A 25,111-nucleotide genomic window follows, 5' to 3' on the forward strand; every position below is an offset into this window, starting at 1 on the left:
GATCGTCCCATTTCACAAGCCTCTCACTTCCGCACTTGTCGTACTTATAGTACGCACCGTCCGTAGTACGCGTACGGAGCGTACTTCAAGCGTGCGGACACAGCCTGAGCATGCGGAAAGGTGCGGGAGGATCTGATTGGTCGTAACTGAAATGCATGTTTAAGCTGTGTGAGGTCATCGGGTGTGGGCAGGTGATCTTCCTACCTAAAAAAAAACAAAAACATGAGGGCTGAAGTTTCTCAAAAACCCTGCACTGATGCTGCTCAGGTAAAGGTGGACAGGTGAGGCATTTGTGGTGCAGACAGGTGTGTTCAGAGGGCTGCACTGATGAAATAATAATGCAATGATGAGATCATGGGACAGGCTCAGGTGGTTATCCACAGAGCCCCGCCCCCTCCTGCACACGTGATTAAGTGTGGTTTCTGTCCATCGTGGGAGCTGCTCACAGATCAGCTGATTTAAACCTTTAACGTCCAAGTGGCTTGGTGTTACGTGATGACGTCACTACAGCTGCTTTCATTTAGGAGTTTTTAATCAATTTTAAACTAAAACTTTATGGAAGAACTTCTAATAGACTCCACATTAAAGTGAAATGAAACTTCTGATGTTCTGAATAAAGTTGTTTTTTGTTTTGTTTTTTGTAAATAAAGCCTGAGTGCTTCCGGTCGGGCTGGTTGGATGACGCGGTGTTTCCGGTGTTTTGGATGACGCTCCTGTGGCGGAGTCTCGGTCCTGCTGCCGTTTAACGAACACACTCACGGATACGGTAAGACCCGTACCTCTCTCCGCTCCCGCGAGGCTCGGTTCTTCGTACCGGGCCCGCTGCCGCCGCCGGGAGTGCGTCCCTATCCGCGTGAGCCGCTGACGGGCTCCGCGTGAGCGCACCGAGCTAACAGAGCTAATGCTAGCCGCTCGGTCCCTACTAACTGTAAACAGCTGACGTGTTGTTCGATAAACAGGCGATCGATCCGCGGGATTATCGATCACGTGATGAGGAGCTGATCGATGTTCTGATCAGTTCTGTGCGATCGGACAGGCCGAAGGAGTGAGAGGCACCGGTGAAGGGCCGGGGTCCCGCTCGGGTCATCCAGACCTCCACCTGAGTCCAGAGAGCCGGTGTGGAGGGCCAAACGGGTCGCCGAGAAGCTCCATGGAGGGGTTTCCTTTAATGTGTCACCTCCTGGCTCAAGCGTGACCATCTGATCAGCTTCATATCCGATTAATCGGTGGCTCCAGGCAGCACCTTTCAGATATCGGAATACAAAGAAAGGATCGATCCCAAAATCACAGATCGTGGGTCCTTGATCTGTACTGAACCAGGTGTGAGGGCAGCCAGAGAGCTCTGCTGGTGGATGTTTTCCGCTCTTAGAGTCTCAGAGCCGCTAAGATGATGCTCACGTGTCACAGCCGTGAATGTGAAGCTTGAAGCTCAGATCAAAGGTTACAGGTGTCGTACAGGTGGATCTTCATTATGAGGACACACCTCAAACTGGCTGTGGTTTCCTCGTGCCAAAAAGTGGACATGTGAGCCCTCCATCAGCTGTTAGAAGTGATTAGACAGAAGCATTGATTATCCGCAGTCATTGGACGGGCTGGGCAGTGTCCACGATGATGACATCGTAACATCTCGACCATCTCAGATTTACCTGGAAATCTTGTGCTCCAAAGTTTGAACGTTTATGAGTGCTGTGAAATTTGAGCTTCAAATATCAAAAACTTTCCAGGGTGTTTTTGAAAACTTCCAGCAGGTTTCTTCACACCTGTCCTCACGGCTTGTTCTCACCATCAGCATGAACAGCATCTGTAACTGGGAGTTTGGCAGTTTCCAGATGTTACTATAATTATCACTTAGAGCAGGGGTGTCAAACTCCAGGCCTCGAGGGCCGGTTTCCTGAAACTTTTCCATGTGTCCCTGCTGCAACACACCTGAATAACATTAGGAGCAAGACTCTATAGAGCTGCATGCTGAGGTGCCAACTCCCAACTCCACTCAAGTGGAGTAGTGTTTGGAAAAATGTATTTTCCGCACTATAAGGCGCACTTAAAATCCTTTAATTTTCTCAAAAATCGGCAGTGGGCCTTATAATCCGGTGCACCTTATCTATGAATTCTTGCTGTGTTTACTGACCTCGAGCCGATTTTATATGGTACACGGTGCTCAAAAATCTGTCAAAAAATGTTTTAGTCCGACTTTGGTAAGCTACGAAGCCGCACGTTATGGCTACCATAGTCAGCAGCCTTGCGGAGTAATCTGGGTCCTAAACTCCTTCCTTTTCAGGTCCCAAAGTCAAACAATCACTATGGCATCACTGAGAGTTAAAAACTGTCTAAATTCTTTCATCTTTAATAAAATGATCAGCATTGCTGCTTTCCCAGGTGTAACAATTAAGTTTAACATCCAGGCATCCATGAAAACAGGATTTATTAAATTTCACGGAGTTAGAAGTTAGCAGGAAGTTAGCTCGCTGGTTTCGCTAGTTACCTATAGGGCTGCCACAAACGATTATTTTGATAGTCGACTAGTCACCGATTATTTTTGCGATTAGTCGACTAATCAGATCATGCATCCATTGGACGTAAAATGTACACCTGAAAATATGTTAAACGTTTATTTTGTGACCCAGAAAGAATAATAATTGTAATATTAAAACTAACTAGCTGCCGCCATTGTTGACAACTGCGCTGGGCCGCGCTATGAATTCTGGAACACAGTTTCTTCTTCTTCGGGGTTTAACGGCAGCTGGCATCCTTGTACATGCAGTGCTGCCATCTTCTGTTTCAGTCCGTTATTACACTCTTAAATACTACTACTTATTCCTGCGTCTTTTGGGATCTTACAAAGCTTCAAACGACGCGTCGACTATTAAATTAGTCGTCGACGATTTTAATAGTCGACGTAATCGTGACTAGTCGACTAATCGTGGCAGCCCTAGTTACCTAAGCATGATATAGCATGTTCTGACTGAGAGATTTCTGAAAAAAATAAAACGTACAGCTCTGCTATCACTTCCAACATAAATGAAGACAGAAAACTAAACAGCAGTGACGTTTGTAGGGTTACTGAAGTTGGGCTAGCTGGTATATAATGATGTGCTACGTGATCGCTAGCTACACAGCTATGTTAGCATAACAAAGCATAACACAGTGAACCTGGAGAATGAGCGCTAACTTTTTTCCACTTGATAAAAGTTCCCAATGTTTTTTTTGACTAATGCAATTGCATGGAAAATTTGTGTAAACGGACCAAACTTCAGTCAGGAGAACAGCTGAGATAATCCAGCCACAATATGAGGTTAGTCATTAATGTAAGGTAAGATAACCTTTATTAGTCCCACACGTGGGAAATTTGTTTTGTTACAGCAGAAAGCTGACAGTGCAAAGTTACATAGCAAAAATTAGAAAAACACTGGAACAACATATACTGTTGTTCCAGTGTTTATAGAGCAGCTGCCAGAGAATTCAACATTAATGAATCAATGGTACGGAAGTGGAGGAAGCAAGAGGAATGAGCTGAGTAAAGTTTGACTTATCTGACTGCTTTGTTTCGTTTAATGCGCCTTATAATCTGGTGCGCCTTATGGTCCGAAAAATACGGTACTTCTAAAAGTACTCTAATTGCATCGTGTTCATTCATGAGCTGCTGTCAGGTCTTGCTAATGACCTACTTATGTTATTCAGGCGTGTTGCAGCAGGGACAGCGGCCCTCGAGGACTGGAATTTGACACCTGTGACCAGTGTTGGTCAAGTTACTTGAAAAAAGTAATCAGTTACTAATTACTGATTACTTCCCCCAAAAAGTAATCCCGTTACTTTACTGATTACTTATTTTCAAAAGTAATTAATTACTTAGTTACTTAGTTACTTTTTAAAAACACAATTTACAACCTGAATAGGTGATAAAGCGATAGATCTTTCAGCCCAATTCTACTTTTTCTGCATAATCCATCATACAAAATGTAATCAAATGGAAACGTCTCTTTTTAAAACTTGTTTTATTAGTTTTAATCTTTTAACTTTATGCATCAAGCAAAAATTAAATTATATGCAACATTCTCTGACTGGAAGAATTTGTTTAACATTTAAACCTATTTTCTGCACATTCCAGCACATAAAATAAAATATGTTTTTGTGTTTACACTCACTCTTTCAAATAGATGCAAGTAAAACACAGCAGAAAATAAATAAAGTCAAAGGCTAGTTGCTCTATTTTCACCTGTAAAGCAGGACTGGGTTAGGCGGAGGTTTACCCTGATGCAGGTGTGCCGTGGCGGTCAGTTGAAGACTCCGTGAGTTTCTCTGTGAATTTCCCGTTACAGTCGTAGCTAGGGCTGCCACGATTAGTCGACTAGTCACGATTACGTCGACTATCAAAATCGTCGACGACTGATTTAATAGTCGATGCGTCATTTGAAGCTTTGTAAGATCACAAAAGACGCAGGAATAAGTAGTAGGATTTAAGAGTGTAATACCGGACTGAAACAGAAGATGGCAGCACTGCATGTACAAGGATGCCAGCTGCCGTTACACTCCGAAGAAGAAGAAGAAGCAGTGTCCCAGAATTCATAGCGCGGCCCTGCTCAGTTTTCAACAATGGCGGCAGCTAGTTAGTTTTAATATTACTCTTATTAATCTTTCTGGGTCACAAAATAAACGTTTAACATATTTTCAGGCGAGAATGTAGCTGTGTAAACCTCAAATATCTGCTCAGTTTATCAAGACACCGCATATTTTCAAAAGCGCTCAGACGTTTTCGGAGACGTCTGTTACCCACTAGCTCGATAGCTAGCCGGGGGCAAGGCTCACTAGAGCCCGTGAGAACACCGGACTCCCGGCAAATCGTTTTCAAACCCACCATCGTCTTTCGCTACTCAGGTTAAACATATATAAGTCACTTAGATAACTTAAAAATGTTATTGTTTGGCCTTTTTTTTAGTATTTTATTTGTTCCTGAGTAAATCGGTTTGGCTGAGATTAAAGTTATAGTTTATACACAGCTGAATAAACGTCAAGCAGACAACTGATTATCAGAAGTGTGAGATGTTCGAGAATATACTCCGGTGTCCCGTTATATTTTAGATAGCAAGGAGTTTATTAAACTTTACCAAAACAATCTGTAAATCTCATTAAATTTAATAAACTATCATCTTGTCTTTATTTTTAGTTAGCACATACCCTAAACACTTAAAACTGTAAGCTAATGTTATATAAAAGCAGATGCTGCTGGTGCAATAAGCTGTACGTTTTACGTCCAATGGATGCATAATCCGATTAGTCGACTAATCGCAAAATTAATCGGTGACTAGTCGACTATCAAAATAATCGTTTGTGGCAGCCCTAGTCGTAGCGCACTCGCTGCTTGCCTGGAAGTTTAGGGGTTTTTTCGCTGTAAAAAGAAGTTTTCTTCCCACGCACAACGGACACTAATGTTTTTGTCACTTTTTATGGAATCAAACTCAAAATAAGGTCAGTACTTCCACGCTTTAAACGCTGCACGCTCATACTCTCTCCCGCGCTCGATATATTATCCATTGTTGATCTGCAGACAGCTGTTGTCACGGACGTCGCACTCGCTTACGTCACTGTCATGAGACACTCTCACCAAAAAAAAATCACGGTTTTAGTAACGCAGTAACGCAGCGTTCCTACGGGAAAGTAACGGTAATCTAATTACCATTTTTGCGATGGTAATCCCTTACATTACTCGTTACTTGAAAAAAGTAATCGGATTACAGTAACGCGTTACACGTAACGTGAGAGGGCGCAAAGGCTGAACTCAGAGCCGGTCTGAAGCGAGCAGAAACGATATGAACGAACGATCTGAACCTGAACCGGTCTGATGTTTTGCAGTGTCTGTTTTTTTACTGTGAGCCTCGAGCGCTGTTTCAGATTTCAGAGTGGATGATCTTCATCAAAGATAAATCTCTCAAATCTGAACACCTTTTATTTTCTCTCCTCTGGACAGGAAGTGCGAGGCTGCCACTACCACCTGTCAGCTGACTTACTGAGCACGCTCAGTAGGAGGGGTACCCTCCACAACACTCTGATTAACACAGTGAGTAAGTGACTTAATACATGCTCAATCATCCAGGTGAGGAAGTCTCAAAAAGTTGATTCTGTTCACGTGGACATAGCAGCCGATCCCTACTCCCCGTAAATGGTACTCATGGTTACCGATCAATCAGTAGTCATGACAATTCATGATGATCATTAACATGATTAATGATCATAAACTGACCTCACAGCCTATTGTTGGTCAGTGGTGCTAGTGTCAGTCATGCTGCAGATGTGCTGTTTATAAGGTTGGAAACTAAAGAAGTCACCTGATGGTGATGAAACGTTTCTGTCACTGACTCCTCTGCAACTAAACCGAGATAAGAATTGGCAGCGTGACGCACACAAACACGCCGTAACCACGGTTTTTATTTTCAGGTGTAACTTAGACCGCCATCATGGTGCTCGCCGACCTGGGGAGGAAGATCACCTCGGCGCTGAGGTCACTCAGCAACGCCACCATCATCAATGAAGAGGTGAGTGGGTCATGAGGTTCAATCTGAGCGCCCAACTGATGGCGCCGTGGTCTGTGACTCACCGTGTGTGTGTGTTTCCAGGTGCTGAACGCCATGCTGAAGGAGGTGTGTGCCGCTCTGCTGGAGGCCGACGTCAACATCAAGCTAGTCAAACAGCTGAGAGAGAACGTCAAGTGAGTGTGATCGTCCTGATCCCGGCATCCGAGCGTCCCGGTCCCGTCCAGGTGTGATGAACTCTGCTTGTTTTTGTCCCTGCAGGTCTGCCATAGACCTGGAGGAGATGGCGTCGGGTCTGAACAAGAGGAGGATGATCCAGCACGCCGTCTTCAAGGAGCTCGTCAAGGTCAGATCGTCTCGCTGCCAATGCTCGATCAGGTTAAACACCAACAGGAAGTTGTTGAGTCTAACCATGTAGTGTGTGTGTGTCATGCGACCAGCTGGTGGACCCCGGCGTGAAGGCATGGACGCCCACTAAAGGCAAGAACAACGTCATCATGTTCGTCGGTCTGCAGGGCAGCGGCAAAACTACGACCTGCTCCAAGGTGACCCACACTCACCTGTCATAACCCCCCCCCCCCACACACACACACACACACACCTGACACAGACCCCGCCTCCTGCTGTGTGTTCTGACTGTGATTGGTGTGTTTCCTGCAGTTGGCATATTACTACCAGAGGAAAGGCTGGAAGACCTGCCTGATCTGCGCCGACACCTTCAGAGCAGGTTAGTGTTACTTCCTAGACTCACTTCCTGTCAGTCACATGACCGCCATCATCATCATCATCTCTCCTCTCTCAGGTGCCTTCGATCAGCTCAAACAGAATGCCACCAAAGCCAGGATCCCCTTCTACGGCAGGTGAGTCTCAGACAAGCGGCGCCCCCTGGTATTACCTCTGGGTGATGAGTTCAGGGACCTGCCGAACTTGTGCGTGGTGCATTCACGAACCTCCTGACTGTCCGTGCTCTTCAGTTACACAGAGATGGACCCGGTGGTGATCGCCTCAGAGGGCGTGGAGAAGTTCAAAGCAGAGAACTTTGAGATCATCATCGTGGACACGAGCGGACGACACAAACAGGAGGACTCGCTGTTCGAGGAGATGCTGCAGGTCTCCAACGCTGTGGTGAGTCCCTGAACGCACCACCTCAGGTGCAGTCCTGCTAACTGGAGCAACAGGAAGTGTTTATGTGTTAAGGTGCCTGCCTGTTCTGGACTCAGGTGTGTCCCTGGTCCTGTTTCCGTAGCAACCCGACAACATCGTGTACGTGATGGACGCCTCGATCGGGCAGGCCTGCGAGTCCCAGGCCAAAGCCTTCAAAGACAAAGTGGACGTGGCGTCGGTCATCGTCACCAAACTGGACGGGCACGCCAAAGGAGGAGGAGCTCTGAGCGCGTAAGCCTAGCGTCCTGTGTTGCATGATGATGTCATACGACTGTTACGGTTTACCTTCTTCTTCTGCTGTTTCCTGGCAGTGTGGCGGCCACGCGCAGTCCCATCATCTTCATCGGAACGGGCGAGCACATTGACGACTTCGAGCCGTTTAAGACGCAGCCGTTCATCAGCAAGCTGCTCGGTAAGCATGCGCCGAGGGGGGAGGGGCATATGCACGGACGTACGCTGAGCGGCTGTCATTGGTGGACTAACTGTAAACTTTCATGTCTCAGTTTTTTTTTTTGTTTGTTTTTTTTTTTTATTTGATTGATTCTAAATATTTGAACTGAGCCGTTTCCATGGAAACCTGTTGACACCTCTTCCTGTCAGGAATGGGTGACATCGAGGGCTTGATCGACCGAGTGAATGAGCTGAAGCTGGACGACAACGAGGAGCTGATCGACAAGCTGAAACACGGTGAGACGGCGAGCATGCCGCCCACGCTGCACTCTGGGTAAACTCACTGATCTTAACCTTTGACCTCTGACCGGCAGGCCAGTTTACCCTCAGAGACATGTACGAGCAGTTCCAGAACATCATGAAGATGGGCCCCTTCGGACAGATCATGGTACACACTCACCTGAAACTGACCTGAAACTGACCTGAGGCTGAGAGACAGCCAGGCTTGATGACTGTGTGTGTGTGTGTGTGTGTGTGTGTGGTGCGTTCAGGGTATGATTCCAGGCTTCGGGACAGACTTCATGAGTAAAGGCAACGAACAGGAGTCAATGGCTCGACTGAAGAAATTGATGACCATCATGGACAGCATGAACGACCAGGGTAACACGCACGCACGCACGCACGCACGCACGCACACAGCTGGTCCTGATGGATGACCCGATGTCTCTCCACTCTCTTGGGTTCTGCAGAGTTGGACAGCAAAGATGGAGCGAAGCTCTTTAGCAAGCAGCCCAACAGGATCCAGAGGGTGGCCCGGGGGTCAGGGGTTGCTACCAGAGACGTCCAGGAGCTCCTCACCCAGTACACCAAGTTCGCCCAGATGGTCAAGAAGATGGGAGGCATCAAAGGACTCTTCAAAGGTACCAACACCTGCTGGGGGGGTCTGAGAAGGTTTTCGGGAACATGTGAGAGGTCAAAGGGAACTGAGCAGGTCTGCAGGTGTACAGCGTCCCGCCGCTGACGTGTTTGGCGTGCTCACTGTGTTTCAGGAGGAGACATGTCCAAGAACGTGAACCCGTCTCAGATGGCCAAACTGAACCAGCAGATGGCCAAAATGATGGACCCCAGAGTCCTGCACCACATGGGTAAGACCAGAACCCAGACCCAACCGCAGGTTTGCTCGCCTGCATGCGCCCTGGAGAGTAACCGTGTGTGTGTGTGTGTGTGTGTGTGTGTGTGCGCACGCAGGCGGCATGGCGGGTCTCCAGTCGATGATGCGTCAGTTTCAGCAGGGCGCCGCGGGCAACATGAAAGGCATGATGGGATTCAACAACATGTGACCACCGACCAATCAGCTGCCTTAACTACAGGTTCCGCCTCCAGACAGGTGGAGGGGTGGGGCTTAGAGTTACCTGTTCTCTGCTGCTTTCAAAGTGAGGAGGAGAGGATGTCTCATTAATTTAAATGTGTAGGATGAAAATGGAGTGTCCTGATTAGACAAGCTGATGATGATGATGATGAAGATTAGTGTTGTATTTTTGGCGTTTAATAAACGTTTGTATTTACACCATTTTACACCTTCTGCATTTTTGGTTTTTTGTTTGTATTTTTTTTTCACAAAGCCAAGCGTGATAGGAAGTAAAGTCTGGGATTTTCAGAATAAAATCGTACTGTTTGCTTTGAGTAAAGCTGTAAAATAAATAAAGTGAGAGTTGTAAAAGTTTTCAGTAGAAAATAAAATGTGAGGTGAAAGTTTGAGTTTATTCCAGGAACCTTTAATTAAGTGAGAACAGGAAGTGTGCGGGCTGTTCTTCAGCCTGTTTAATGATGATTCATAAAAATATGAAGACTGAACAGAGGCGTGACTGAAAACGGTATCAGAATAATTCAGTGAATAACAACAGGTAATAAATAACGGGTAATAAACAGAAGAGTGGAATCTGGTTTGATTAGTTTGGGTGAGAAGAGTATAAACCCTGAGAGGTTAGAGCGGCTCCTCCCGGGCTGTGGGTCAGAGTTTCACTGCGCCGCCCCTCTCGGGTCTGGTTCCGGGATTTCTGTCGGAGTGAGCCCTCTATCTGCGTTTCTCCTCTCTGGGTCTTGACGTGGCGGCCGCCATATTGTTTTGCTGTGTTGTCAGTGGAGAGCGGCGGCAGCTTCAGCGGCGGTGAGTGTCGTTTACCTGCAGCACGGACTCACCTGGGCCTGGCAGAGCTCCAGCCTCAGCTGGCCTCTGTCGGGCCACCTGTGCGCGCGTCCCGTAACTGTCACCCGTGTGACGTCAGTGTTGCATTTTGTCGCAGTTAGCCGTTAGCTTGAGTTAGCTGTTGTGTGATGTTGAGAAAACGGGGCTGACTTCGTGTTTGAGTCCTCGGGTTCGGCTCCAGGTGTGCCGACGTCAGCAGCTACCTGTGCCACACGGCTCCTGCTGTCACACACCTGCAGTTGTCCCACAGGTAGCTGCTGACGTCAGTTTTTTAAGTGTCGCAGGCGCAGCATCTTTGATCTCTGACCTGCTGGACTTTAAATCCTCAAAGGTCGCGCAGAGTCGGTGGGCGCCGGTGAGGTCACGTGTTTAAGAGTGGCACTATCTTGATGATGATGATTCAGGGATGAAGCCTCAGATTCAGGCGTGACGTTAGAAACGCTCCCATAGTGAGCCCAGAGGATCCAGCAGGACCACAGGGACCCGCAGCCCGCCCACCAGACTCTGTTCGGTTTCTGTAGGATTTTGTGTTCGGCTCGTTTTCTGGAGTAGCAGCTGGGGATTCATTTCTCTGAGTTTCCTGCGAAGTTCGGCCTGAGCTGGACTCCAGTGTGAGCATTAGGACTCTTTCTGGAACTTTTTCAGTTTAAGAGTGAAGTGTTACTGACCTTTGACCCCATATCAGCCTGTTTGTGTCGGCATCAACCAGACGCTAGGGAGAAACTTTTTTTCTGATTTTAATTCTTTCTGTTGGTTCGTTATTATTATTATTGTTGTTGTTGTTGTTGTTTGTGCTTTATGAAGGTTTAGCAGTGACTCGTTTTTCTGCCACACGTTCAAAGAACATAAAATCATTTCAACGTCACCATAAAAATCGATCTTGCAGGTTCAGGCGCTGCCTGCTGTTTTTCTCTTTTAGTAACTGCTCACCTGGAGCTGTGCCTGTCTTTGGGTTTGATTTTTTTTTTTTTTTACCTTTGAGACTCACCTGTGTTTATGTCTAGAAACTAGAACCAGTCAAAATGTGGGTTGGGGGCACGACAGGTAAAATTGCTACCAGGTCACACATAAACACGGACACCCGTTTGAGATAGCAGGTGTTTGCACCAAAACATCACTTCAATCCGAACCAACGTAACTTTAGAAGAAAGTGGGCGGGGCTTATCCCCACGCTGCCAATATCACTGCACTACCCTCACACTGCCACCCACCCCCATCCCCTCCTCCTCTCATCAGCTTATACCCAACAGCGTGACCCCCCCCCACCCCTCCCACTTCCTGGTGTTGCCATGGCAACCTTTCCAGAGTACATCGCTCAGAACGAGGAGCGCGACGGCGTCCGTTTCAGCTGGAATGTGTGGCCGTCTAGCCGGCTGGAGGCGACCCGGATGGTGGTGCCGGTGGCGGCTCTGTTTACCCCGCTGAAGGAGAGGACCGACCTGCCCCCGATCCAGTACGAGCCAGTTCTCTGTAGTCGCGCCACCTGCCGCGCTGTGCTCAACCCACTCTGGTACACATCACAGCCTCCCACACTCACCTGTCCACCCACCTCTCACCTGTGTGCCCCGCACTCATCTGTCTGTGTGTCTGTACCTTTCAGCCAGGTGGACTACAGAGCCAAGCTGTGGGCCTGTAACTTCTGCTACCAGAGGAACCAGGTGAGTGCCACAAGCCCCGCCTACCTGTCAGGTGTTCCGGGTGTCACAGGTGGAGTCTGACCGTGTCTCTGTCTTAGTTTCCTCCATCCTACGCCGGGATCTCTGAGGTGAACCAGCCCGCCGAGCTGCTGCCTCTGTTCTCCACCATCGAGTATGTGGTTCAGGTGAGTCCTGAGGACAGGTGAGACAGGTAACAACCGTGCCATCAGGTGTGTGAGCCGCTGTGCTCTTTGTCCTCAGAGGGGCCCTCAGATGCCGCTGGTGTTCCTGTATGTGGTGGACACCTGCATGGAGGACGAGGACCTGCAGGCGCTGAAGGAGTCTCTGCAGATGTCGCTGTCTCTGCTCCCGCCCACTGCACTCGTGGGACTCATCACCTTCGGACGCATGGTTCAGGTGCATGAGCTCGGCTGCGAGGGTATCTCCAAGAGCTACGTCTTTAGGGGGACCAAGGATCTGAACGCCAAACAGCTGCAGGTACGTACCTGCACGTCCCTCTGGGGTGGGGCTGGGGGCTTCCCGAGGGTCAGAACTCAGGTGAGCTAACAACACCTGTGCTTCCTGTAGGAGATGCTGGGTCTCACCAAACCTTCAGCCGCTCAGGGACGAGGACCTCAGGCGGCGCCACAGCAGTCATTCAACAGGTGAGCCTCTTGTGAGCCTGAGTGGGTGTGGCTTAGGTAAAGGTGCTGTCACAGCAGCGGCGTTCCTCACTGTGAATTTTCCTGCAGGTTTCTGCAGCCGGTGCAGAAGATTGACATGAACCTCACCGACCTGCTGGGGAGCTGCAGCGCGACCCCTGGCCTGTGACGCAGGGCAAGAGACCACTGCGCTCACTGGGCGTCGCCATGTCCATCGCCGTGGGGCTCCTGGAGGTGAGGGGGCGGGGCTTTAGGCAGACAGAACATGGCTTGGATGTCTCAAAGACTTTGATCGACAGTTTTGCTTGTGTTCTTTTACCCACAGTGCACCTTTCCCAATACTGGCGCACGCATCATGACCTTCATAGGCGGCCCAGCGACACAGGGGCCCGGCATGGTGGTGGGAGACGAGCTGAAGACGCCGATCAGGTCCTGGCACGACATCGAGAAGGACAACGCCAAGTTCATGAAGAAGGCCACCAAAGTGAGTGCATGGCGTTTACAGGCCATGTGACACGCGGTTTTTTTTACCTGATTATTTTCATCATTACGTGATCGTTCTGTAAGACTTTTAATGGCTGTTGTTGTGACCTTTGTTTGTTCTCGTTGTGCTGAACGCTGCATCACAGCACTACGAGTCTCTGGCCAATCGAGCGTCCAGCAACGGTCACATCATCGACATCTACGCCTGCGCCCTCGATCAGACCGGCCTGCTGGAGATGAAGTGCTGCACCAACTACACCGGGTAAACACACACTCACTCACTCCTGAACCCTGTGAAAGGTTGGTGGGCTGTGTAGCGCTCTCTGTGGTCGTGTTCATGCGTGACCTGTGTCTCTGTGTCGCAGCGGTTACATGGTGATGGCCGACTCCTTCAACACGTCTCTGTTCAAGCAGACCTTCCAGAGGGTTTTCACCAAAGATGTCCAGGGATCCTTTAAGATGGCCTTCGCCGCCACGCTGGAGGTCAAGGTATGAAGGAAAAGCACAGAAGAACAGGGAGGCCCTGCACCCAGCGCATCTCTATCACAGGTTAATGACCCCTGCTGTGTTTTTTCCATGCAGACGTCCAGAGAGATCAAAGTGTCCGGCGCCATTGGCCCCTGCGTGTCTCTGAACGCTAAAGGACCCTGCGTCTCCGAGAACGTACGTGAAGCTAAGACAGTGGCACGAACGACGCCCTCTGCAGGCAGAGACATGAAGTACACTAACACCGCCCCCTGCAGGCAGAGACATAGGCGCTTTCTCAATTCTCAAATAGGCGAGTCCGTACTCACGTTCTCGGCGAGTTTGGACTTGCCGAGAACGTGAGTGCAGACTCGCGATTTGTACAATTGGAACACCAGCGTACTTGATGATGTAACAGGTCTGGATTTTCCGTCGCCTCTTAATTTAACTGTGATTAGTATTGTCACGGCCTTTTATATTCCAAACACCCAAAAAGTCCAAGAAAAGGCCGTGGGTGGCAACGGGAGGTTTGTTTTCTGACTTCATTGTTTAAAATTATATGGCGTTTATTTTGTGGAAAATTATAAACAAAAATCAACCAAATATCTTCTTACAACTTAAAATTAAATGAAAGTTAACTCAATTTGCTTTAAGACGTTCAAGAAGTGGTCAAAAAATCTTTTTTAAACCCTCCCGTCGTCCCATCTGACATTTGGCAAACAGAAAACCTCTTTACCACACCCCTCCAGGGTGCTCTTAATCCCTTGATTAATGGGAGGGTCCATAAGCTAATAAACCAATCACTTTCTAAAAACTTTTCCAAAAATAAAATTAATTACAAATTTGCATAACAAAAACTAGGTCAGCATATTCTTACAACTTTAAAGAAAAAGCAAAAATGAATACAAATTGCGATTTATACACATTCAACAAAAATGGCCACAACAAATATGTTATGAAGCTTAACTTTAATCTCAGTCAAACCGATTTACTCAGGAACAAATAAAACACTGAAATAAACCAAACATTAACATTTAGAAGTGATCTAAGAGACTTATATATCATGTTTAACCTGAGTAGCAAAAGACCGCAGGGGGGTTTGAAAACGATGTGCCGTTTTCAAACCCCTCGCTGTTCCTGCCGGCTCTAGTGATCCTTGACCTCCCGGTCTGCTATGGAGCTGGTGGGTAACAGACGACTCCGAAAACGTCGGAGCACGTTTGGAAATATGTGATATCTTGATAAATCCAGCAGATATTTGAAGCTTACACAGCTACATTCTCACTTGAAAATAACTTAAAAGTTTATTTTGTCTCCCAGAAAGAGTAATATTTAAAAGTTTTTAGCCGCACTCCTCTGCCACTGCCGCGTTTGGATTTTGGACGAAATGCATTCTGGGATATTTAGCTGTACCAAGTACACATAAGTCACCACCGATGCATGCTCGATAAAACAGGCAAGGCGAGAGCACATCCGGGAATTTGTCGCATTCCTGGCTTGATGCGTACTTTGAATTGGAACAGTACTTGGTCTCCGACTGATGACGTATCACCAGTACACAAGAACACAAGTACGCACAAGTACGCATATTGAGATAGGCCCATAAAGTACACTAACACTGCCCCCTGCAGGCAGAGACAGGAAGTACACTAACACCGCCCCCTGCAGGCAGAGACAGGAAGTACACTAACACCGCCCCCTGCAGGCAGAGCTAGGAAGTACACTAACACAGTCCTTTGCAGGCAGAGACAGGAAGTACACTAAGGTCGTGTCCAAATTCATGGGCTGCATCCTCCTGAGGACCCGGCCTTCGCGGTCTACGTGGGCCGAGTCCTCAGAAGGTCGGGTAGGCCGGAAGTAAACGGCTGGGGAAATGGGACGGTCTAGCCTTCTGATTAGCATCACCGCTGTCTCGGTGGAGTTTAATAAACTCGGCCGTCTGCTCCTTGCTATCTAAAATATAACAGGACACTGGCATAAATTCTCGACCGTCTCACACTTCTGTTTAATCGGTTTTCTGTTTGACGTTTAGTCAGCTGTGTAAAAACCAAGGAGGAACCCACCCGGGGGATTAATAAAGTTTTATTTTATCTAATCTAATCTAATAACTTTAATCTCAGCCAAACCGATTTACTCACGAACAAACAAAACACTGAAAAAAGCCAAACAATAACATTTTTAGGTTGTCTAAGTGACTTATATATTACGTTTAACCTGAGTAGCGAAAGTCCGCGATGATCTGAAAATGATGTGCCGGGAGTTGTGCCGTTCTCGGCGGCTTCAGTGGCCCTGGAGCTCCCGGCTAGCTATCGAGCTGGTGGGTAACAGACGTCTCAGAAAACGTCGAAGCACTTTTGCAAATATGCGATATCTTGATAAACCGAGCAGATATTTGAAGTTTACACAGCTACATTCTCGCCTGAAAATATGTTAAAAGTTTATTTTGTGACCCAGAAACATTAGTATGAGTAATTTTAAAACTTAGTAGCGGCCGCCATTGTTGGAAACTGGAGTTTGGCTGGGCCGTGCTATGAATTCTGGGATATGGTGGGCCACAAAGGACACACCCGACCCATCCTTCAAATTCGGGGAAAAGGAGGACGCATTTGTCGGCTGCATTCGGAGGAGTCCACGAATTTGGACAGCCTTCGGCGCGTCACTGTGACGTAATCGGTCTACAAATGCGTCCTCAGGAGGATGCAGCCCATGAATTTGGACACGACCTAACACTGCCCCCTGCAGGCAGAGACAGGAAGTACACTAACACCGCCCCCTGCAGGCAGAGACAGGAAGTACACTAACACCGCCCCCTGCAGGCAGAGACAGGAAGTACACTAGCACCGCCCCCTGCAGGCAGAGCTAGGAAGTACACTAACACCGCCCCCTCAGAATCTTACTGCTCATATAAGTGATGATGCTGTGTTTTAGACAGGTACAGGTGAATCCTCAGGTGGATCATGGGTGTAATTCCTGTGTCCGGCCTGCAGGGGCAGATCAGCTTAGACTGTGACTGTTTGTGTTCCAGGAGATCGGCACAGGAGGAACCTGTCAGTGGAAGGTCTGCGGACTGGATCCGAGTACCACGCTCGCGCTTTACTTCGAGGTCGTCAACCAGGTATTAACACCTGACCTCTGACCTTTGATTCTGAACGTCACCATGAAGCTTCTGAATTATTGATATCCACCAATTAGAAGAAAGTTCAGTGATCTGAAGTGATGTCATGGTACAGGATGATGTCATAGATCCTGCTGTTGAGAAAATAAGAGCTCAAGCTAAAGCTGACAAAATAAAAGCACCACTGATGTTCTGATAGTGAAATTCTGGTGTTTAAAACTGGTGTTTAAAACAACAAAGTTTGCAGTTTATTTTTTTTAGTTTTTTTTTTCGCTCTTATTATTTTAAAAGTAATATCATTTTATTTTTGCCGTTTATCAGGACAGCTTTCAAAATTAAAACTGCAAAAGACTAAAGCAGCCAAACTGACACAGTCTTTCTAAGAGGATGCTCAGTCATAATAGGCAGGAAATGAGTTTGAATTTAAAGTGCACACATCAGGGCGGAGATGCTGACTTCCAGGCTCTGCCTAGTTTGTCCATCATCCTCGATCCTGCTGGGCTGCACGAGCCGCTCGTCACTCCCAGGGTCTCCGGCTGTTTATCAGCTCTGTTCACATGCAGCACAGCATCCAACTCAGAGTTTAAACGCTCAGTGTAACTGAGCCCATGGAACAGTTTAACCTACTTCCTCCGTCTACTCTGTGCTGATGTGGTCACGTCAGCATAAACACAACTCTGCTGAAATGGAGCTGAAAGAGCTCGGACTGTTTGTAACTCTGAATTTGAACTGGAGGAGGATTTGGAGAAGGAAATATTTCGTGTTGTGAGACTGCGGGAGATCATCAGCCGAACATCAGTGTGCGGTCTTCAAACACAACATCACGTCAGAACTCGTCCACACTGAAGAACAAGATGAGAAGTATGGCCTACATTTCCCAGAGTGCACAGGTCCAGTGATGGTGGTGGGAGGATCATGGTGGTGTTGGTGTTTTGGGAGAAGATGGAGGCCGTGTTGCGCTCGTACTTGTTGTTGTTGTGCTGACACGATTGGTCGCGTGTAGATGGAGAGCGGAGCTCTGGGAGCGGGACTCCAGGAACATCCCGGAACACGGAATGAACCTGCAGAAACTTCGGCGCACCGCCACCCTGTACCTGCTGGAATCATAGAGAGACAGACAGGAAGTGATGTTCCTGTTCACTATGACATCATCAGCGCATCAAAGTGACATTTCATTACTACTTCAAAACTGATTGGAGCCTTCGATAAAGAAAGTCTGACTCACGTCTGCGTCATGCAGGTGATCCACGGGTTGAGCGCGGCGCTGGTCAGAACCAGCCAGGAGGAGAGGGCGGCGGTCACGGACGGACTCTGATGACCGCTCAGCGTCTCGTACAGACACACAGAGATGTAGGGCAGCCAGCAGACCAGCAAACACACTGCCAGGAGACAGGAAACCGAGTCACATGACTTCGTCAGCAGCCCCTCTACGAGTGAGCTGGTGTTTGGAGACTAGTTATCTAGTTATCTGTGGACTAGTTAAAGAGGCCTAGGGACTAGAGAACCGCCTTGAAGTTGTAGATGTGTCTACCAATCTGAAGATGGGCGGTTCAGGCTGGAGACTCTCTCTGCTTGTATGAACAGGTGAACATGGCGTTAAAGTACTTGGAGTGCTCAGGTAGAGTGGATGAGTGCTGTGTAAGAGCCAGTAGCCAGTACTCACAGTGGAGCGCTCTCATTGACCTTACGGTGAAAACATTAACCTGGTTTATGGGTCACTAAGACCACCTGCAGCTGGCTGTGGTGACCTTTGACCCTGCCTGTGTTTATGACCTCAGTGTTTGTCCCTATAATGAGAGTAATGGCAGTGAGTCACAAAGATAAACATGGACGCTGATCCTCAGAGACGGCCGCTGTGACGCAGAAGTTTTATTTTAGAGGGTAAACGGCTGCGGTCCCGTGGTCACGTGATCCTGCTGTTTGGTTTGAGTTTATGAGGACATTTTCACATGGATCTGCTCTGCTTTACGAACGGGGAAATGTTTTCTGTCCAAGGAACAAAATAATTTCATGTATCCGACTTAATCAGCAGAAATCCGATAAACTGTTTCCCGTTAGGCGGGGTGTTCAGTCCCAGTGGAGAAATACTGGAACTCCATATGAAATCACTGGTAATTACTGGGACTGTTGCACCAATTAAAGAATCTAGAAGACAAGTTTCGGACTACTTACTGAAGTTTAAGTAGAAGTTTAAGAGCCTGCAGAGATTTTTATACTAGCTGGAGATTTTGAGCGTTTAACAGGAGTTGGAGATTAGTTCAGACGTCTGTGTTACTGAAGTTTGTTTACTAGTAAAAGCCTGAGCATTACTTTCAGACAGCTGTAGGTTTTTAGCTTATTTGAGGAGTTGTGGAGATGTTTGTGAGCTAGTTGCAGAGGTTGGAAAATAGTCGTCGGACCGCTGTGTGGGGGAAACTTGGAGTAAAGCTTAGAGGACAAAGTTTTCACAAAGAACGCGAGTCGGTGAAGTGCAGGTGTGACCCGTGTCCCTGCAACATCAAGGAACAGCTTGAGCTCACCTGAGGTGGCGACCATGACAAGGGAGCTCCTCAGGTAGTTGTTGGCAGGAACGTAGAAACAGTGCAGCTCGTTGCACATGAAGGTTCCCCTCCTGGCCTGCTTCCTGGCCACATACACGATGTATCCGTACAGCGAGCACATGGTGAGGATCGGCGCTACGATGCCTGCCCCCATCCACAGCAGCACAAAGTACCTGTTCTCCGGGGTGAAGCTCAGGCAGCAGAGGAACCGCGAATCGCTGTAGGCGTAGCTGCCGAAACCCAACAGCGGCATGGTGGCATTGGCCAGGCAGAACAGCCAGACTGCGACCAGCACCGCCCGGCTCCGCCCCACCGTCCAGATGCTGCGGAAGCTGAGGGCAAAGCAGATCTCCGTGAACTTGTAGATGGTGGCCCAGGCAAGCGAGTGCAGGGAGGCGGTCTGCAGCAGGAGGAAGATGAAGCCGCCGCCCTGACAGACGGCGCCCTCGCTGGAGTGACCGACAGGCTGGGAGAGGCTGTTGTACGCGCTGAAGGGGATGGCGGAAAGTCCGAGGACGAGGTCGCTAAGGCTAAAGCTCAGGGTGAGGCCCAACGTGTTGGACCGCAGCTCCTTGTTCAGCAGGAGCACCAGCAGGAGGAGGAGGTTCCCACAGGTGGACGCCACACTCGTCAGCAGCATGAGAGCGGCGTACAGCATGCTCAAAGCGTCCGCCATCTTCACATGGACTCGCAGAACAGGAACGTGCACCGTGCCGAGGTGATCCAATCACCTGCAGGCTCTCTGATCAGCTGATCGATCAGCTGTTGGTTCCTTCTGAAACGAGGAGCCAAGGACGAGCGGCTTCAGCAGGCTGTCAGAGCAGCTGAGAGCCCGTCGTCACCACGGAGACTGCCGGGATTACCTGAGGCACTGTGAGTCACACCTGAGCTGCAGCTTAAATAACATCAGCTGTCATAAAGATGAAAACGCAGAGAGAACCTTTCAAGGACATTTTCACCAATCAGAAACCAGAACCAGGACCAGAAGAAGAGTCTACCTGAACCTGCAGCTGACTGGACCAATCGGGAGGAAGAACCATGATGTCACCTTCATCAATTGATTATCAGAGCAGTCTGTGCTCTTCAGAGGTTAAAGGTCACACTGATGTTGGCTGGAGTTGATCAGTCGGTGTGTGAATCTGATCGCAGTCCAACGAGTCTGATCAGCTCCGAGTCTGAGCGGGGCCGGGTGGACTGCAGGGGGCGTGTCCTGTTCTCCAGAGGGTGTGTTGCCATGGCGCACCTGTTTGACACCTGCTGTGAGGATGATGAGCGCACACACACACACACATAGTTACCTGCTGACTGTAAAGTAAACAAGATGAACATCCAATATCCTGCCTGTGTGTGTGTGTGTGTGTCAGTCACGCAGCCTGACTCAGGTAATAACAGGTGTACAGGTGTGTAATCACCCTCACCACCTGCTGAACCTCAAACCGCTGAGGAGCTCAGGCCGGGGTTGGGTGTGAAGCAGCCAATCACATCTCAGCTTTGTTAAAGAAAGTGACCTCTGAGTCACGTCTGGAGGCAGAAAATGAGCCTCAAACACAAAAACACACCTGAGCAGGTGATACGGAAATAAACAGTCCAAGGGGTCATGACCCTGACAGTGAGGTCTCAGGAGCGGGATAAATGCTGGAGGCGGGGTTAACATTCTATGATGTTGATACCTGATTAACCTGACCTCTGATCTTTAACTTGCCTGTTTGTGGTGACTTCCTGCAGCACAACGCGCCGATCCCTCAGGGCGGCCGCGGGGCGATCCAGTTTGTCACGCAGTACCAGCACTCGTCAGGTCAGCGACGCATCCGGGTCACCACCACCGCCAGGAAGTACGAGCACACCTGCTCCTCACACACCTGCCTCCACCTCATCACTACACACACACACCTGAATTAATCCCACCCCCTTCTCTTCCCCTCAGCTGGGCCGATGCTCAGACGCAGATTCAAAGCATCGCGGCGTCCTTTGACCAAGAGGCGGCGGCCATCCTCATGGCGAGGTTGGCAGTGTACCGGGCAGAGACGGAGGAGGGGCCGGACGTGCTCAGGTGGTTGGACAGACAGCTGATCAGACTGGTAGGAGAACACACCTGCAGAGTGAGCGCCACGATTGATCTGAACAGGAAGCGATTGATAATTGTGTTTGTGTTCAGTGTCAGAAGTTTGGCGATTACCACAAAGACGACCCGAACTCCTTCCGGTTCTCCGAGACCTTCTCCCTGTATCCCCAGGTGACCCGACTCCTGTAACGCTCTGCACAGACACACCTGTGACACGCACCTGGACGCAGGGCTGACGTGTGTTTGTGTGTTTCAGTTCATGTTCCACCTGCGGCGTTCGCCGTTCCTGCAGGTGTTCAACAACAGTCCTGACGAGAGCTCGTATTACCGACACCACTTCAACCGGCAGGACCTGACGCAGGCGCTCATCATGATCCAGCCGGTGCTCTACGCCTACTCCTTCAACGGTCCACCTGAGGTATCTGTACACCTGTGTGCACACACATCTGTATAGCTGCACACACACAGTGCAGAGTAAGCAGCTGGATGTGCAGGTGTTTCATGTTTCAGAGTCTGAAGCTCTCATTGTTAAACAAACTGTGAGTTATTGATCGATTAACTGATTAGACTGCGTGTGTGCGTGCGTGTGTGCGTGCGTGTGTGTGTGTGTTTCTAGCCCGTCCTGTTGGACAGCAGCAGCATCCTGCCCGACCGAATCCTTCTGATGGACACGTTCTTCCAGATCCTCATCTACCATGGAGAGGTACACCTGACGCCACCAATCACACTTCAGCACGTCGTGACATCACAGCTGTCTAAGCCAATCAGGGTCCTGTAATTTAATTAGGATAGAGCCATGATTATCTGTTAAAGACCGTTTCTTTAAACGTGATCCAGCTGTTTCCATCATAGGTGTGACGCTGAGCTGAGTTCCCACCTGATTTCAGTCCAACGCTCACACCTGAACGCACTTCAATCAGCTGTTTGCAGTTTTACCTGCTGAGCTTGTTCATATCCTCTCGTTAACTCAACGATTCACCTGACATGAGCTCAAAACACACAAATCTTTAAAGAACCATGATAATGAGCTGACCTGTGTAGGTGTACAGGTGTGTCTCACTGTGTCTCTCTGTTAGACTGTGGCTCAGTGGAGGAAGGCCGGCTATCAGGATATGCCCGAGTACGAGAACTTCAAACACCTGCTTCAGGCTCCGGTGGACGACGCCCAGGAGCTGCTGCACACGCGCTTCCCCATGCCGAGATACATCGACACGGAGCACGGCGGCAGCCAGGTGAGGGCGCCGGCACACACCTGAGAAACACATCAGCTTTATTTACATCACCTCAGATTACGAGGCGTGACATCAGCACAGTGGCAGTGTGACGTCATCAACTATTATGCAAACTCTCCTTTATGCACCTGTGCCCACACCTGTGCCCACACCTGTGCCCACACCTGTATACATGATCAGCAGGTGAAAGGTTTTCTTCTTCTGCTGTTTTCAGGCTCGCTTCCTGCTCTCCAAAGTGAACCCCTCCCAGACCCACAACAACATGTACACCTGGGGGCAGGTAAGACTTTAACCTGTAATCTTTAACCTTCAAATGTGGACCAATCAGACGCTGTGTTTACAAAAGTCCCCCCCCCCTGCAGGAGTCCGGTGCTCCGATCCTGACAGACGACGTCAGCCTGCAGGTGTTCATGGACCATCTGAAGAAGCTTGCTGTCTCCAGCGCCGCCTGAGGGTGCCATCGGCTCACCTGTCCTCACCTGTTTGCTTTTTGTTTTCTTGCTGCCTGTGTTTCCATGGCAACAGTTCACAAACACCATCAACCAATCAGGAGCAAGTTTAGAGTTTTACCCTCACAGTGTAGAGATGCTATTGTTAATTGGCCTTTTAAAAAAAAAAAAATGAAGTTGCATTTGATTGGTTGATCCTCTCAGACAGCGGCAGTGATAGCTTTCACAATAAAAGCCTCTGTGTAGCTTTAGTCTGTGCAGCTTTTAATGTGAAACAACAGCAGGAAGCGGTGGCTGTCGGAAGTTTTTTTTTATATTTGGCTAAAAAATTTTAAATTGATTTTAAAATTTTAACAAGTGATTTTTTTTAAATTTAGGAACAGGAAACAGGAAGTGAGGTGTTTTGTTTTTTTAGAAAGCGTGTGATGTCACTGAGCGCGCGACGCTGCCTGCTTGTGTTTGAACACTAACCGAGAACGAACGCAGAGGTTCACCTCGCCACTGTTCTCGTCTTTCTAATAAAATCTGCAGAATTTCACCGAGTTTGTCTTTTTCTGAAACGTGAAGCTCTGATGTCATCAGAGACGCTCGCAGCAGCTATGCATGTGTGACTGAGCCCAGTGTTTTATAAAGCACTGTCTGACAGCCTGCAGACGGTCTGTTTGTAATTGTAATCAGCTGTAGACGAGATGATCACAGGACTGTGGTCGCCTCCGCCTCTGCTCAGACACCATCAGTCATCCCAGCAAATAGCACCACCCCAGATTTAAAAATCCACTTTAGCTCAGGAGCATTAAAGTGTGAAAAGGAAAAGAAACCTGACAGATCCTCGAGGAGCTTCTGTTGTCAGTGGAACAGAGTCCGACTTTAACCCTGAATTAACCTGAGTGACCCGCCCTACCATCTGAGCCTTCCCACTCACACAGGTAAAATCAATGAGCCGAGCTGTGGGGTCCTCAACGTGTGCCACACCCACAGAAACAGACACCTCTGCTAAAGAGCTGCAGGTGAACAGGTGGCGTGGAGCTCAGCACTGTCAATTCAGGGGCTGCATCCTCCTGAGGACCCGGCCTTCACGGTCTACGTGGGCCGGGTCCTCCAAAGACCGAGAAGGCCGGAAGTAAACGGCCGTGAAATGGGACGGTCTAGCCTTCAGCTTTGCATCACCGCTGTCTCGGTGGAGTTTAATAAACTCGGCCGTCTGCTCCTTGCTATCTAAAATATAACAGGACACTGGACTAAACTCTCGACCATCTCACACTTCTGTTTAATCAGTTTTCTGTTTGATGTCTATTCAGCTGTGTGAAAACTAGAACTTTAATCTCAGCCAACCCGATTTACTCAGGAACGAATAAAACACAGAAAAATTTGGCTGGGCAGCGCTATGAATTCTGGGGTATGGTGGGCCATGAAGGACACACCCGACCCATCCTTCAAATTCGGGGAAAAGGAGGATGCATTTGTTGGCTGCATTAGGAGAAGTCTACGAATTTGGACAGCTTTCGTTGTGTCGTTGTTGTCATTGTCATCGGCCTTCAAATGCAGCCTCCGAAGGATGCAGCCTTGGAATTGGGACACAGCCACTGGGTCTAAGCTTCCTTTACTCAGGAGAGGAGACACAGCAGCATTCTTCTTGAAAGGAGAGGAGAGGTCCCCGTAAGTGTAGTAAATTTGTGGTCCTCTCACCTGAACATGGGACACACACACGCACACTGCTGCTGCTGTGTTTCATAACTGAATCTGACTTCAGATCAGCTGAAAGATAAACGTTTAAAATAAAATCTAAATAAAAAGTTTTTATTATTTGTGAAAATAAAACTGAAACAAACTTTGATCATTGTTTAATACCATTTTTATTCCAAAGTATCTGAGTACTCTTAATCGGGAGGCAGAGGAGGAAACGACCTGAACTCTGATGTCACACCAGCAGGTGGCGGTCATGTGCAGTGAGTAGACACACAATCCACCGTGTCAGTCCAAACGAAATGGCACGAGACCGGAATCACATTTATCATTGACGGGAAGACTTTATTAGAGACACGAGTTTACACCATGGTTTACACAGACAGCAGAAGAACCCAGCGGGCTTCCTTTTACACTCCACCTGACTGAAGTGAGCACCTGGAACAGTCCAAGTCTGGGGTTCGCAAACCAAATGAAAACATAAATCTCCACAAACATC

The 25,111-nt window shown here is 48.5% G+C and overlaps 3 protein-coding genes across 4 annotated transcripts; 2 read left to right on the forward strand and 1 right to left on the reverse strand.

Annotated features, from left to right (window-relative positions):
• The first annotated feature begins 633 nt into the window (after window positions 1-633).
• Window positions 634-9,653, forward strand: srp54 (signal recognition particle 54). Of its 2 annotated transcripts, none has more exons than XM_005461933.4 (17): window positions 634-766; window positions 5,963-6,056; window positions 6,430-6,527; window positions 6,609-6,700; window positions 6,786-6,870; window positions 6,965-7,069; window positions 7,185-7,251; window positions 7,327-7,384; window positions 7,499-7,649; window positions 7,771-7,919; window positions 8,000-8,100; window positions 8,289-8,375; window positions 8,453-8,526; window positions 8,630-8,738; window positions 8,828-8,998; window positions 9,128-9,223; window positions 9,327-9,653. In XM_005461933.4, the coding sequence occupies exons 3-17, from the start codon at window positions 6,450-6,452 to the stop codon at window positions 9,416-9,418; spliced, it is 1,515 nt and encodes a 504-aa protein (XP_005461990.1). In that variant the 5' UTR covers window positions 634-766; window positions 5,963-6,056; window positions 6,430-6,449; the 3' UTR covers window positions 9,419-9,653. The 2 variants fall into 2 exon arrangements, with proteins under 2 accessions (XP_005461990.1, XP_019204439.1); XM_019348894.2 differs by having other exon boundaries at window positions 5,963-6,052.
• Window positions 9,654-10,048: 395 nt separating this feature from the next.
• On the forward strand, window positions 10,049-23,467 carry sec23a (Sec23 homolog A, coat complex II component). Its single transcript, XM_025900957.1, is given in 20 exon segments — window positions 10,049-11,794; window positions 11,885-11,942; window positions 12,020-12,106; window positions 12,183-12,419; window positions 12,510-12,586; window positions 12,674-12,717; window positions 12,720-12,817; window positions 12,909-13,067; window positions 13,213-13,328; window positions 13,432-13,555; window positions 13,649-13,729; window positions 16,557-16,646; window positions 20,912-21,018; window positions 21,111-21,264; window positions 21,342-21,419; window positions 21,505-21,666; window positions 21,865-21,951; window positions 22,325-22,480; window positions 22,695-22,760; window positions 22,843-23,467. Coding segments are annotated over 20 exon segments (2,292 nt in total). The 5' UTR covers window positions 10,049-11,573; the 3' UTR covers window positions 22,933-23,467.
• LOC102078222 (histamine H2 receptor) lies at window positions 16,561-20,905 on the reverse strand. The gene is made up of 4 exons (XM_025900972.1): window positions 20,185-20,905; window positions 19,166-20,096; window positions 17,872-18,025; window positions 16,561-17,743 (listed from the first exon to the last, which is right to left on the reverse strand). Exons 2-4 carry the CDS (start codon window positions 19,860-19,862, stop codon window positions 17,560-17,562), a joined length of 1,035 nt encoding a protein of 344 aa, XP_025756757.1. The 5' UTR covers window positions 19,863-20,096; window positions 20,185-20,905; the 3' UTR covers window positions 16,561-17,559.
• Window positions 23,468-25,111: the final 1,644 nt, after the last annotated feature.

Source organism: Oreochromis niloticus, linkage group LG19 (genome assembly GCF_001858045.2).
Source record: "Oreochromis niloticus isolate F11D_XX linkage group LG19, O_niloticus_UMD_NMBU, whole genome shotgun sequence".
Classification (NCBI taxonomy): domain Eukaryota; kingdom Metazoa; phylum Chordata; class Actinopteri; order Cichliformes; family Cichlidae; genus Oreochromis; species Oreochromis niloticus.

Bases quoted from the DNA above. Each gene is read 5' to 3' on its own strand.
- srp54 (XM_005461933.4), top strand. From the start codon at position 6,450: ATGGTGCTCGCCGACCTGGGGAGGAAGATCACCTCGGCGCTGAGGTCA. The intron at 7,070-7,184 runs GTGACCCACACT...TGTTTCCTGCAG, and splicing joins AAACTACGACCTGCTCCAAG to TTGGCATATTACTACCAGAG. The intron at 8,739-8,827 runs GTAACACGCACG...TGGGTTCTGCAG, and splicing joins GGACAGCATGAACGACCAGG to AGTTGGACAGCAAAGATGGA.
- LOC102078222 (XM_025900972.1), bottom strand. From the start codon at position 19,862: ATGGCGGACGCTTTGAGCATGCTGTACGCCGCTCTCATGCTGCTGACG. The intron at 18,026-19,165 runs GTGAGCTCAAGC...GTCTCCTGGCAG, and splicing joins TGTCATGGTCGCCACCTCAG to TGTGTTTGCTGGTCTGCTGG. The intron at 17,744-17,871 runs GTGAGTCAGACT...CTATGATTCCAG, and splicing joins ATCACCTGCATGACGCAGAC to CAGGTACAGGGTGGCGGTGC.